The 13,479-nt window shown below is 42.3% G+C and overlaps 2 protein-coding genes across 4 annotated transcripts in view; both read left to right on the top strand.

The window, feature by feature from the left end:
- Positions 1 to 63: 63 nt before the first annotated feature.
- LOC118392402 (cell division cycle protein 123 homolog) lies at positions 64 to 10,659 on the top strand. 3 transcript variants are annotated; one of them, XM_052460271.1, is made up of 13 exons: positions 64 to 230; positions 660 to 731; positions 1,263 to 1,323; positions 1,430 to 1,462; positions 1,584 to 1,679; positions 1,807 to 1,913; positions 7,031 to 7,082; positions 7,182 to 7,257; positions 7,429 to 7,551; positions 7,628 to 7,656; positions 7,755 to 7,883; positions 8,050 to 8,081; positions 8,302 to 8,392. In XM_052460271.1, the coding sequence occupies exons 1-13, from the start codon at positions 79 to 81 to the stop codon at positions 8,375 to 8,377; spliced, it is 1,038 nt and encodes a 345-aa protein (XP_052316231.1). In that variant the 5' UTR covers positions 64 to 78; the 3' UTR covers positions 8,378 to 8,392. The 3 variants fall into 3 exon arrangements, with proteins under 3 accessions (XP_052316231.1, XP_052316232.1, XP_052316230.1); XM_052460272.1 differs by lacking the exon at positions 8,302 to 8,392 and adding an exon at positions 8,118 to 8,208; XM_052460270.1 differs by lacking the exons at positions 8,050 to 8,081; positions 8,302 to 8,392 and adding exons at positions 9,497 to 9,634; positions 9,774 to 10,659 and having other exon boundaries at positions 78 to 230.
- Positions 10,660 to 12,154: 1,495 nt separating this feature from the next.
- Positions 12,155 to 13,479, top strand: part of camk1da (calcium/calmodulin-dependent protein kinase 1Da) — a 72,529-nt gene continuing 71,204 nt past the window's right edge. Inside the window, exon 1 of the mRNA XM_052460263.1 lies at positions 12,155 to 12,781. Coding sequence (XP_052316223.1) covers positions 12,687 to 12,781 — 95 coding nt within the window. The 5' untranslated portion in view covers positions 12,155 to 12,686. The remainder of the gene's footprint in view (positions 12,782 to 13,479) is intronic.

Below are 13,479 nucleotides of genomic sequence, written 5' to 3'. Positions count from 1 at the left end.
TGAAATATAATTCAATTACACATTGCTAATAATTAGAAGCCATTATAATGATGTTGTTTTGGAAAGGTTGTAAACTACATGGAAACCAATGTCAATCGCCTTTTTCTTATGGGAACTATATGTGGCTGGACTCACTTCCGGTACATCATCTGCAGTATGAAGAAGGAGCAAGTTGTAAATTGTCAGTTTTCGGTCTGGTATCCGATATTTAAGAAGCATACTATCAAAAGGTGAACTCTTTAACTTGATTTCGTCACTCTCAAAAAACACTGGTTGTGCTATAATTTGGGTAGCTAACGTATAGTTGTCTGTTTATAGCTAGCAAGCTGTGTTAGCCAGTGTGTGTGTGTGTGTGTGTGTGTGATATATATATATATATATATTACACATATACCCGTGTTCGTCTGATATTTTAACACAGCCAAACTACTTTTATTAGCTAATTGTGAATTCTTACAAACCACACCTGTCCTTTACTGTTAAACATTTTAATCTGTTAGAAGTGCCAGGTGTAAATGCTTGTGTGATGATATTGTCATTGATATTGCATCAGCTCAATCTCTACCTTAGAGACTGTTTGTTTTCTCTTATCTTTGGTCAATACTAGTCTGATAGTTTGTGTTGTGTAGGCCTTATGTTTGCTGTTATCTTTCTTTCAGTTTGATTCTCCCACTGCCTCAGAATGTAATAGATTATTTGCTGGACGATGGAACTCTAGTAGTTTCTGGAGGGTAAGCATAACTTTACTTACCCTTAAAGCACATACATCTAGTGTCCTGTATTCCCATACACAGTCACTTGTGGGCAATTCTACGGTAACATAATTACTCTTAGACAATTTTTAAAAATAAAAATTAAATAAAAAAAACATTGAATTCAAAGTTTAACATACCATAAAACGTTATGCACAATGACTACTTTGAACAATTTACACAGTAACAAAAAAAACACACTGGAAAAAAATTGTGCAGACGCAAAGTGATAACATAATTATGGTAAAATCTCCCTCAGTTTTATTATTTTGCCAAACTTGATCTGCACAGTTCTTCCTGTAAATTGTTTTTTTTGTATAAGTTTCTGTGGAAATTGTTGAAAGTAGTCCTTGTGCATGGAGTTCTATAGTTTTTTAAAACTTTGAAAACAATGGGTTTTTTTGGCATACAATTTAAAGTGAAAAATATGACTCTCAGCGTATTCTGTGACTGTAATTCCGTTGGAATTGCCCTTGGAATACTCACTGATAAAATCTCGCCTCATTCCAGGGACAACAACAATCAGCAAAACCAGACCAACAACAGTGACTCAGAGGAGGAAGATGTTCAGGTAATTTTGCTCCAGACATAGAGGTGCACTCCATTTCGCTCTCTGAAAAGGCAGACTTTATGCTCAATTACTGATCGATTATATTTTCTTCTCTCAACAAAATTAGTGGTCAGATGATGAGACAACCACCACTGTAACAGTAAGTAATGTAGATAATGTTAAATATGATCAATCCATCGGCATATAAGTTTTGTCAAGTTTGTAATATGATATGCATACAATGAATAGGTGGAGATTTGTTGTAATGCTTTGTGTTCCAGGCTCCAGAGTTCCCAGAATTCAACTCTAAAGTGCTGGAGGCCATCAACACCCTAGGTGGGTGTGTCTTTCCCAAACTGAACTGGAGTGCACCACGGGTGAGAAACACAACCCTCAACACACCATCAATATATGGTTAAAATACTGTCCACAGTGTGTCTGTCTGAGTGGTGATTTTGAGTGAATAAGTGTGTGTGTGTGTGTGTGTTTCCTTCTCTCCTGCAGGATGCTAACTGGATTGCTCTGAACAGCTCCCTGCAGTGTCAGAGTCTGAGCGATATCTTCCTGCTCTTCAAGAGCTCTGACTTCATCACCCACGACCTCACACAGCCGTAAGAATCTCCTCCACGCACTCACATTCTCACTAGGGCTGTTGCGATGACCGTATTACCGCCACACCGACAGTCATGAGTCATGACTGTGTGTTCTGTAGCTCAGTTGGTAGAGTCATGACGCCAGGGTAGTGGGTTCATGACTGTAACTGCTAAATGGCATATATTATTATTATTATATTATTATATATATTACTGCAGTCAAATTCCACGTGACCAAGAGTCACGGTAATCTCCTATTATGCACTCTGCACATACGTTGACAGTACCCAACTCACTTACGACCTTCAGCTCGCTAATGGCCTGGTACTAAGCAGTCTATTGTCCCTCCATCAGGTCCTAATGGTCTGGTACTCAGGGATCTATTGTTCCTCCATCAGGTCCTAATGGCTTGGTACTCAGGGCTCTATTGTCCCTCCATCAGGTCCTAATGGCCTGGTAGTCAGGGCTCTATTGTTCCTCCATAAGGTCCTAATGGCCTGGTACTCAGGGCTCTATTGTTCCCCCATAAGGTCCTAATGGCCTTGTACTCAGGGCTCTATTGTTCCTCCATAAGGTCCTAATGGCCTGGTACTCAGGGCTCTATTGTTCCTCTAACCACTCTGACATGAATGCAAATGCAATGGAAAATCACATCAAACATATCATGTTTTTAAAACTCACCTTACTGTGATGATCAATTTGGCGAAAGTTCAACAACAGGTTGAAACTGAGTGAAAAACGTGGATGTTGTTTCAAAACCAAATACAACAAAATGGACAGTGCATTCTAAGGTGATGATTAATTCGAAACACCCATACCCATATATTAGCCCAAGACCGGAAAAACAAAAAAAAACTATTTTAAAATGATTGTGCCTTTTTACAATACATAGCCGACCGCATATTAAGCCACGGTAAACAATTCAAATGTCTTTGGGACATAATTGGTCTAGACTATAAAATTAAACCAATTATAGTTATCCCTTTGAATGTGGACTGGATTATTATGACTACTGAATTGACTCGTTACCTTATGCTACGCTCCATACTTTTAGTAAAGACATGATTAAATTTAGAATAATTGTTTACATACTGTTTTACCCACTTCATATGTGTATATACTGTATTCTAGTTAAGGCTCATCTTACAGTGTATTCAGAGCCCTTGACTTTTTCAACATTCTGTCAAGTTACAGCCTTATTCTAAAATTGATTAAATAAATACAAATACGCATAAATCTATACACAGTACCCCATAAGGATGAAGTGAAAACAGGTTTTTAGACATTTTTGCAAATGTATTAAAAATAAAAACAGATATCACTCTGACAGAGCTCCAGTGTTCCTCTGTGGAGATGGGAGAACCCTCCAGAAGGACAACCATGTCTCCAGCACTCCACCAATCAGGCCTTTATGGTAGCTTTAGACAGACGGAAGCCACTCCTCAGTAAAAGGCACATGACAGCCCACTTGGAGTTTGCCAAAGGGCATCTAAATGACTCAGACCATGAGAAACAAGATTCTCTGGTCTGATGAAACCAAGACTGAACTCTTTGGCCTGAATTTCAAGCATCACGTCTGGAGGAAACCTGGTACCATCCCCATGGTGAAGCATGGTGGTGGCAGCATCATGCTGTGGGAATGTTTTTCAGAGACCGGGACTGGGAGACTAGTCAGGATCAACGGAAAGATGAATGGAGCAAAATACAGAGAGATCCTTGATGAAAACCTGCCCCCAGAGTGCTCAGGATCTCAGGTCTGGGGCGAAGGTTCACCTTCCAACAGGACAACGACCCTAAGCACACATCCAAGACAACACAGGAGTGGCTTTTGGACAAGTCTCTGAATGTCCTTGAGTGGACCAGCCAGAACCCAATCGAACCTCTCTGGAGAGACCTGAAATTAGCTGTGCAGTGATGCTCCCCATCCAACCTGACAGAGCTTGAGAGGATCTGCAGAGAAGAATGAGAGAACCTCTGCAAATACAGGTGTGCCAAGCTGGTAGCGTCATACCCAAGACGACTTGAGGCTGTAATCGATGCCAAAGGTGCTTCAACAAAGTACAGAGTAAGGGTCTGAATACTTATAAATGTGCTATTTCCGTTTTTGCTTTGTCATTATGTGGTATTGTGTGTAGATCGATGAGTGAAAAAAACAATACATTTTAAAATAAGCCTGTAACTTAACAAAATGTGGAAAAAGTCAAGGGGTCTGAATGTTTTCCAAATGCACTGTAAACAGACAATGAAAGCTCTTACAACATTCAATGATGACATTTCTCTAAAACAGGCTATAGACTACATGTGCACCACCAAGTCAGAACAGTAGGCTAAGTAAATTATGAGGGGGAAAGGGACCAAATTGTTAGGGTGAGGCACATGGGCTACTAACAGCTTACTACACAACATACACTTATGTATACTGAAGCAAAGAAAGTAATACTTTCTCCCTAGCATATTACCTCATTTATGCAGCAGCAGCATATAAGACATTTTGGGACTCCCCTTGTTGTGCTGTGCTCACTTGAACAGGAAGGTGGCGGTCCTTCTTGTGGGCAAATTTTGTCTTCTCCCTTTGTCATCAAACTCTGCATTTATGGTGCTTTCAAGACAACTGGGAACTCTGGGGGGGCTGGGGGGGGCCATGACAAGGTTGAATCATAACGTCAGTGATTTTCAGGTCAGAGCTCGAGAAAGAGGCCCGAGTTCCCGACTTGGAATTCCAAGTTGAATAATCATTCAACTTATTTTCCCCGTTAGAATGATTATTTTTCCCGACTTCCCAGTTATCTTGAACTCACTGACGTCTGAGATTTCCCAGTACCTATTTTCCAGTTGTTTTGAGCGCGCCAGAAATCATGCTGGATTGACAGTATGGCCAATGTATTCATCCTTTTGGTGTCCTTTTTAAGCATGGAAAAGACCTTTAAACCCAGACTTGGACCATACACCCTCTCCACTGAATAGCTGGCTAATGATTGCTTTGCAACGCTTGCAGTTAGCCACTGAATCCTTCCAAACCACTCATTGTTTAATTTGCGATTTCGAACTTGTTGTGTTATGTTTATGGCTGATGCGCACCGATACGTTTTATCTTCTCTTCATATGACAGTAGATTGTCAGTAGATTGTTGACTTGATTCATGATGATGACTGCTTGTCTAGCTTGCTGGCTAAGATTTTGAAAGTATGATGTTGACATGATCAGTCTAATCAAAGCTACAGTAGATATAACTTGATTTGATGTAATTTTATCTTTGGCCAATGACCTTGAGCCTTCTTGGATGGGTGCTTCTAATGTAAATCTATGGCAGCACCCAAGAGGCTTGAATTTTCGAGCTATCCCTCTAGATTTTCTGGTGACGTAGTGTCCCGATGAGTGACAGTACACTGAGCCAATCACGGCGCAACAAGAGAACATTACTAACCCCTACGCTCTGTATTATCCCCTGGCTGCCCCTTCACCACAGAAAGCACTGAGCTAGGCTGAAACACCTGCATTTTGGAGCTGCCTTACTCAGGAAAGCAAAAAAGAGACCATGTTTGTATGTGGCTTTATTAACTCCATCATTAAAAAAAAACATTGTTTGCAACCTGATGTGACGCACATTAATGCCAAAATGATATGCAAAACAGTCAAAAAAAAAAAAATCTATATCTCTGAATGACGGGTCACCACTGTTTACTGCATTGTTGGCGCTAGGAACATAAGCATTTCACTCCATCCGTGTTAACATATGCAAAATATGTGTACGTGACCAATAAACTTTGATTTCATGAGTGAAAATATGATGATACTGGATGAGAGAACAGCGTGTGCAGTCTGAGGCAAGCTTTTTTCGCTATTTTCTCACATAGCCTAAAGTCGCATCATGGAGCCCATATATGTTTTGATTTCTAAGACATTTTAAGGTTTGTGTCATTCTTCTTACTATAAAATAATGACGCAAGACTTATAAGCATATCTTGTCTGCTAAATGAACTAGCCTACGGCCTATGTTATGGTGTATAGCTAGATAACATACAGTAGGCCAACTCATATTCTGTTCTTCTAAAATACATTTTATTCATATCATAATGTTTCTTTAGACCTGCCTAAAATATATAATGAATTTATTGTGATGGTGTTTATTAAATTAATTTGTTATACTTCTTTTATGTAGATCAGCGGCTTGTATGAGTGGAGGCCTGGAGATGCTAAATGTGTTTATGTTCGTTAACGGTCAATTACCGTTATAAAAGTAAAAGATCCCAGAAATGTTCCATGTGCACAAAAAGCTTATTTATCTCAAATTGTGTGTACAAATGTGTTTACTTCCCTGTTAGTGAGCATTTTATTATTTGTCAAGATAATCCATCCACCTGACAGATGTGGCATATCAAAAAGCTGATTAAACAGCATGATCAATACACAGGTGCACCTTGTGCTGGGGACAATAAAAGGCTGCTCTTAAATGTGCAGTTTTGTCACACAACACAATGCCACAGATGTCTCAAGTTTTGAGGGAGTATGAAATTGGCATGCTGCTTGCAGGAATGTTCATTTATCTAACATAAGCTGCCTCCAATGTCGTATTAGAGAATTTGGCAGTACGTCCAATCGGCTTCACGCCAGCCCAGGACCTACACATCCTATGCCATCCCAGGCCCACCCATGCATGTGCCCCTGCCTGGTCATGTGAAATCCATAGATTAGGGCCTAATGAATTTATTTCAATCCTTATATGAACTGTAACTCAACAAAACCTTTGAAATTGTTGCGTGTTGCATTTGTATTTTTGTTAAGTATAGATGGGTTTTCTACCCGCTGTGGGAAAACACTGCAGGCAGTGAGTCAGCCTATCTGACAGCAGTTGGCTGGGAAGAGGTTTGGTGAGATTGCTTCTTCGTTGATTTACTGCTCCCGTTGGGGCGCTCTGATAATGGACCCAGTTGGCAGACAGCTCTGGCATGGTGGAGAACTTAATACAGCACTGTTCAGCACTTGATTTGGTACTGAGCTTTCAAGCCCAATGAGGAGCATTTGTGCAAGTGTGCATGTGTGTGAAGATTACTACTCTTGTATTTGTGTGAATGCAAGTGTGTGAGTTTAATGTGAGTCTAGAACCGAATGGTCACTGTAACAATCTCCCTCTACAGATTCCTTCACAGCAGTGACGAGGATTCTCAGAATCCAGCCATAAACTATGAGGTATAAAACACGCACACACCTGCTTACACTCCCTTTTCCACACACACACACATTTTTTCCCCACTATTTAATAGTGTTGTGTTATACCCCTGAGTTCAGCTGGTCCTGAGGAAGTGGAGTGAGCTGCTACCTGGTGGGGAGTTCAGGTGTTTCATAAAAGAGAACAAGCTGATTGGTAAGTACTGTATGAAGAGGTTAACACACCATTCACCTTTACTCTCACCCTCCCTCAGCCACATTCAGAGAGCCTGTGTTCACTTGCACTGTTCCCAAGATAGTGTGGCAAGCGTTAGGGCTGTTGTGTGGACTGAAGATCTGTTCTGAGAGCTGTGTGTGTGTTCTTTAGGTATCTCCCAGAGAGACTATACCCAGTACTACCACCACATCTCTAAGCAGGAAGCCCAGATCTGCCACTCCATCCAGGAGTTCTTCAGCCAACACGTCCAGTATCAGTTCCTAGATGAGGACTGTGAGTGGGATTCGGTGTGGTGTGATAATTAGAATATATTGTAATAAGAGTAATGCAGTATGTTTCTGTTTTACAGTTGTGTTGGATGTCTACAGAGATAGCTGGGTAGGTCTTGTCATTTATATTTCCAGCCATTATTTCCTGCCTCTGTTTGGTTGTAGCCCAAGAGTATGTGCATCTTTGACGCTGTGTGTCTTCGACAGGGGAAGGTGTGGCTGATCGATCTCAACCCCTTTGGTGAGGTAACCGATTCACTGCTGTTCACGTGGGAGGAGCTTACCTCTGGGAACAGCCTGTCAGCCAATCAAGAGGAGGGTGACACAGCCCAGCAGGTCAGTGACACAGGCTGTGGCTTTGTTGTACGTATGCATGTGTATGTTTGTTCATGTGTGCAAGTCTTTCTGTGCTTATTATCCAGTTAACACCAGTTTGTGGTACGTCTGTATCTGTAGGAAGGCCCTGTGTTAACACCAGTTTGTGGTACGTCTGTATCTGTAGGAAGGCCCTGTGTTAACACCAGTTTGTGGTAGGTCTGTATCTGTAGGAAGGCCCTGTGTTAACACCAGTTCTGTATCTGTAGGAAGGCCCTGTGTTAACACCAGTTTGTGGTACGTCTGTATCTGTAGGAAGGCCCTGTGTTAACACCAGTTTGTGGTACGTCTGTATCTGTAGGAAGGCCCTGTGTTAACACCAGTTTGTGGTACGTCTGTATCTGTAGGAAGGCCCTGTGTTAACACCAGTTGGTGGTAGGTCTGTATCTGTAGGAAGGCCCTGTGTTAACACTAGTTTGTGGTACGTCTGTATCTGTAGGAAGGCCCTGTGTTAACACCAGTTTGTGGTAGGTCTGTATCTGTAGGAAGGCCCTGTGTTAACACCAGTTTGTGGTAGGTCTGTATCTGTAGGAAGGCCCTGTGTTAACACTAGTTTGTGGTATGTCTGTATCTGTAGGAAGGCCCTGTGTTAACACCAGTTTGTGTAGGTCTGTATCTGTAGGAAGGCCCTGTGTTAACACCAGTTTGTGGTATGTCTGTATCTGTAGGAAGGCCCTGTGTTAACACCAGTTTGTGGTACTGTATCAGTTTAACACCAGTTTGTGGTACGTCTGTATCTGTAGGAAGGCCCTGTGTTAACACCAGTTTTGTATGTCTGTATCTGTAGGAAGGCCCTGTGTTAACACCAGTTTGTGGTATGTCTGTACCAGTTTCTGTATCTGTAGGAAGGCCCTGTGTTAACACCAGTTTGTGGTACGTCTGTATCTGTAGGAAGGCCCTGTGTTAACACCAGTTTGTGGTACGTCTGTATCTGTAGGAAGGCCCTGTGTTAACACCAGTTTAGGAAGGCCCTGTGTAACACCAGTTTGTGGTACGTCTGTATCTGTAGGAAGGCCCTGTGTTAACACCAGTTTGTGGTACGTCTGTATCTGTAGGAAGGCCCTGTGTTAACACCAGTTTGTGGTACGTCTGTATCTGTAGGAAGGCCCTGTGTTAACACCAGTTTTTAGGTCTGTATCTGTAGGAAGGCCCTGTGTTAACACCAGTTTGTGTATCTGTAGGAAGGCCCTGTGTTAACACCAGTTTGTGGTATGTCTGTATCTGTAGGAAGGCCCTAACACCAGTTTGTTAACACCAGTTTGTGGTATGTCTGTATCTGTAGGAAGGCCCTGTGTTAACACCAGTTTGTGGTACGTCTGTATCTGTAGGAAGGCCCTGTGTTAACACCAGTTTGTGGTATGTCTGTATCTGTAGGAAGGCCCTGTGTTAACACCAGTTTGTGTTAACACCAGTTTGTGGTACGTCTGTATCTGTAGGAAGGCCCTGTGTTAACACCAGTTTGTGGTACGTCTGTATCTGTAGGAAGGCCCTGTGTTAACACCAGTTTGTGGTATGTCTGTATCTGTAGGAAGGCCCTGTGTTAACACCAGTTTGTGGTACGTCTGTATCTGTAGGACGGCCCTGTGTTCCGCTACACTACCAGTGATGTGACGGTGCAGCCCAGTCCCTGTCTGAGCTACCGGATCCCTAGGGACTTTGTGGACCTCTCCACCGGCGAGGACGCATACAAGCTCATCGACTTCCTCAAACTGGTGAGAACGACGGCAGTGGTGGTTCACACAATTTAAGATCATCTTAAAACAACCCTTTAGCAATCTCCACGACCGTCTTACAATTTCATTTTCCGGCATCAGTTTTTATAATCTCACTCTTTCCCTCATTTCGCTGCAGAAGAAATGCCAGCAAGAGGACTCTGAGGAAGAGGTGGAGGAAGAGGTACGACAGTGACAGCCCCTGAGGAGCAGCGTCTCTGTACAGTGACTGTTCCCTCAGACTGTTAGTCTAGCATAACAGTAACCCTAAAACTGTTAGGTTAGCGGTTAGCACAGAGACTACTAGACGCATGGAGGTTTATCCTTACTAGCTCTTGAATCTTCTGATGGAATCCATACACTTTTGGTCCTCACCTTAGACCTATCCAGAATGCTGCAGATAGAAATGTATTGAATAGAACAAACACAACAAACCATAATGAGGAGAAAAGTATACCTGCAACACTGTAAAAGTCCTGTTAAATCTCATGGTTGTGTGTATTTAAGAGGGGAGTTCAAAGCAGTGCTCCTGTTCTATTGGCTCGGCGTGTCTACTGTAAATATAAATACTGTAACTTGACGTTGTGTAAAGGTAAGGGGGAGTCTGTTACAGGAATAAAGAATGCTCAACTTTTATAATACAGAGCTGGGGAAGAGGTGTCTCTTAGTTTGTGTGTATAGCAGGTACATCATGGGATTGAAATTTCTGAGGGAGATAACCAAAGGGTCAGAGTTGTTTTACTTAATCCACTGGACTTTCTCACTTCACACACACCAAATACACATTTTTCCATGTGCTTTGTGATGGTTTTGTTAAACATCTGTATGTAATAGCAATACAATGGTTTACTCAAGAAGTCTCTGTGCAACTCTTTCAAACATTCCAGTTCCTTTACTCACTCTTTCTGGTCATTATAATTCTGTCTGTTAGTGTAGAATTAATTTTGTTTCTTATCATTGGTTTATTTTCTATGTGCTGGCAAAGAAAGGTGTTCTGATTGGGTAATAAATTGCTGGTGTGTGCCCATTGTTGTCAGTCTGTTTTTGGGTAGACTAAAATAGAAGGCATACTACTTTCACTGGTAGATTATACAATTTCTCTACAGTGACTGTGGTAAAAAAGTGGAATGGAATTTGGCACCAATGACTAGACTGGCTAGTTGGGAAACAGTAGTGCATTTTTATTAAGGTCCACTTGGGGGAGCTATTTACCTATAATGAGAACCATCAGAGATGGTGAGCTGTCCTGGGCTGAGACAGAGGTCTGGGATAACAACGCCACGATTCACGTAAAACGTATTTACATTAGGATGAATGCCTGGATGTTCTGTTTTGTCTTGAATAGTTATCACTAGTGTAGCCTAGTGGGTAAAATGCGATAGCAATGCACTGTTGGGATAGGATATTGCTGGTTAACCAATAGATCCTAGCCTGTATACAGATGCAGTGCATTGTTCAGAGAGCTGCAGTGTTGTATTATCTGAGCCTGGAGGCAGGGGCTTGTGTTTTCAGCACACTCCCCTTGGGGTGGGGGGTGCAAAAAGATGTCAATGATGCCACACCCATCTAAGGAACGGTGGGTGCCAGACTGCTGATAGAAAGAGACTACACATTTATCATTTTCCTACCCCTCTCTTCTCTTCAGTTTGCCAAGATGAACATAAATCCAAGCCTACATCTCAGCCTGGGTTGACTAATCATCCTTCTGTGAGGGAAGGAGGCAGATATGTGCAAAGTCTAACTTGAGAGACTTGCTGAATCAGAACTGGAGATCAAGGGAGGGAGAAAGGGAGAGGTAGGGTAAGTGGAGAATAGATTTTCTTGAGCTGAGAGGGACCTGCAGTAGTTTGCAGCTGGAATACTCATGAGCGTCTAGAGCACACGCGCAGACACACTCTCAGCCCCTCTCTCTCACACACGCACACTCTATTTTATATCCTGTACACAAGCTCTGGCAGGCCTGTCAGATGAGAACAGTCTGCAGTAATTCTCTTCACGACTGGAGGATACTATCGTGTGTTTTCTTTCTAAGGTGGATTACAACACCTTCAGATAAAACACTGCAGTCAAGACTGCTTTGCTGGAGAGTAATTTAACCATCGAAATATTAACACCCAAACTCAAATGTATTTAGTACATCAGATTATAATATGACCATTATAGTGTCTAACATATTAAACCTTTGTAGGGCCCATGAATTTAATTTAATTGCGTCAACTGTCTCTCATTCATGTCAGCACTCATTTGATCAAGATACAGTAATATGGCATGTTTTGACATTTTATCTGGAGACCCCCTTTCTCAAACTTCACAGCAAGTTGCATGGGTCCCAATGTCGACTCCATCATCTGACCTGGTATAGCCTAATATCCATCATAATAAACATAGGCCAATACAAAATAATGTACTTATTTTTAAACAGGGCTGTCCGTTTTTGATGGTTTGCAAATACTCTGCTTTCTTGAACGTATCTTTGGTGCAATGCGAATTATCTCTAGACATCCAGTCACACACACACTTTATCACACACACTGTCAAGTCGAGCGATGAGCAGCATCCTACCCGCCCTCATTGCCATAACAACCGATGGCACAATCAGCATGGTTAGATTAAATAATGCTCCTCGCATTACGCACCACACGGCTCAACAGGGGACTTAATTAAAACAGAATACTTTTTGGGGGAAGAGAGAGACAAGGCGATCGCGCAAAGGTGACACGTAGCCCCAAACAATTTACATCAAGATCATCTCGACCAGCTGAACCCTGCAGGTGCAACCGCAGACGGCGAATGCTCGTTGTCGGTCAAACGGAACCCTGTAGACAGAAAAATAAGCGAAGAAAACAGGATACCTGTTTTAGAGAGCTGCGGAGATATTTCTACAGCGGGAAAACCACGAGGTCGAAAAGGTTTTCTACCTAGCTCGTTTTATGCGCGTGGGTCTGCTCCCCACGAGCAGGAAGTGTAACTTGAATCGTGGGAAAGCTGCGTTATCTCGGGGGGCTGCTGAGACTCACTGGCATCGTTTGCTCCGGTTTTCCCCTGTTCCACCATGGCTCGGGAGAATGGAGAGTCCGGGAAAGGGACGTGGAAAAAGCAAGTCGACGACATCAAGAAAATATTTGAATTGAAAGAGATCCTCGGAACGTGAGTGTGTTATTACTTAAAAACATTTTTCAAATTGCCCTATTGTGGTCAATGCTAATTGGGCATGAATTTACATCTGGTAGGCCTTTGAAACTTTGTTGCAGAATGTAGCGGGACTCTCGCGCTGGATACTTGGTATCCGTTTCGGTATAGGGACGGTTCGGCTCCCGGTTTAACTGGAAACCAGCAGAGATGTTAGATAATCTATGACGAGCTATTTAACGGACTGTAGGCTAGCGTTAGCCCATGTCTGGTTTGATGAGACGAGTGTTTGTTGGATACACTATGATAGAGATATCGAATGTCACTTTTTGTAAGCGAGCCTAAAGTCATTACAAATTACGTGTGACAGGCTAGCCACTTTGAAATTAAGGAAAGCTATGAGGCCTATTTTGTAGGCTAAACTATGTAGGAACTGTTTTAGCAAAACCTAGACAGTAGCCCATGCCTAAATAAGGGGGTATCGTGCGTTTTAGTCCATTATTTTACAACCGGTTACGCATATGTCTTGCTCTGTTGGTTTTATGCGGTCTCGGCTATTGTTTAGGTTAGCCTACTACATCCATCCTCCCTCCCTTCCCGGCCCACCGCTCTGACAGCTCCAGTTGTGCTGTTATCTATCGTAGGAATGACCTTTTGGAGACGCAGGCAGTAAAACACTGATATCAATTGAGTCTCCGACCTTATGAAAATATATT

Source organism: Oncorhynchus keta, chromosome 13 (genome assembly GCF_023373465.1).
Source record: "Oncorhynchus keta strain PuntledgeMale-10-30-2019 chromosome 13, Oket_V2, whole genome shotgun sequence".
NCBI lineage: Eukaryota > Metazoa > Chordata > Actinopteri > Salmoniformes > Salmonidae > Oncorhynchus > Oncorhynchus keta.
The sequence above is the reverse complement of the archived record's forward strand: the minus strand, read 5'-3'. Positions and strand labels throughout refer to the sequence as shown.

What these genes read in the sequence shown, in the direction of transcription:
- LOC118392402 (XM_052460270.1), top strand. Translation starts at nt 79, where the DNA reads ATGGAAACCAATGTCAATCGCCTTTTTCTTATGGGAACTATATGTGGC. An exon ending in AGACAACCACCACTGTAACA is followed by an intron (nt 1,463 to 1,583) that starts GTAAGTAATGTA and finishes TTTGTGTTCCAG; the next exon opens with GCTCCAGAGTTCCCAGAATT. An exon ending in TCAGTTCCTAGATGAGGACT is followed by an intron (nt 7,552 to 7,627) that starts GTGAGTGGGATT and finishes TCTGTTTTACAG; the next exon opens with TTGTGTTGGATGTCTACAGA.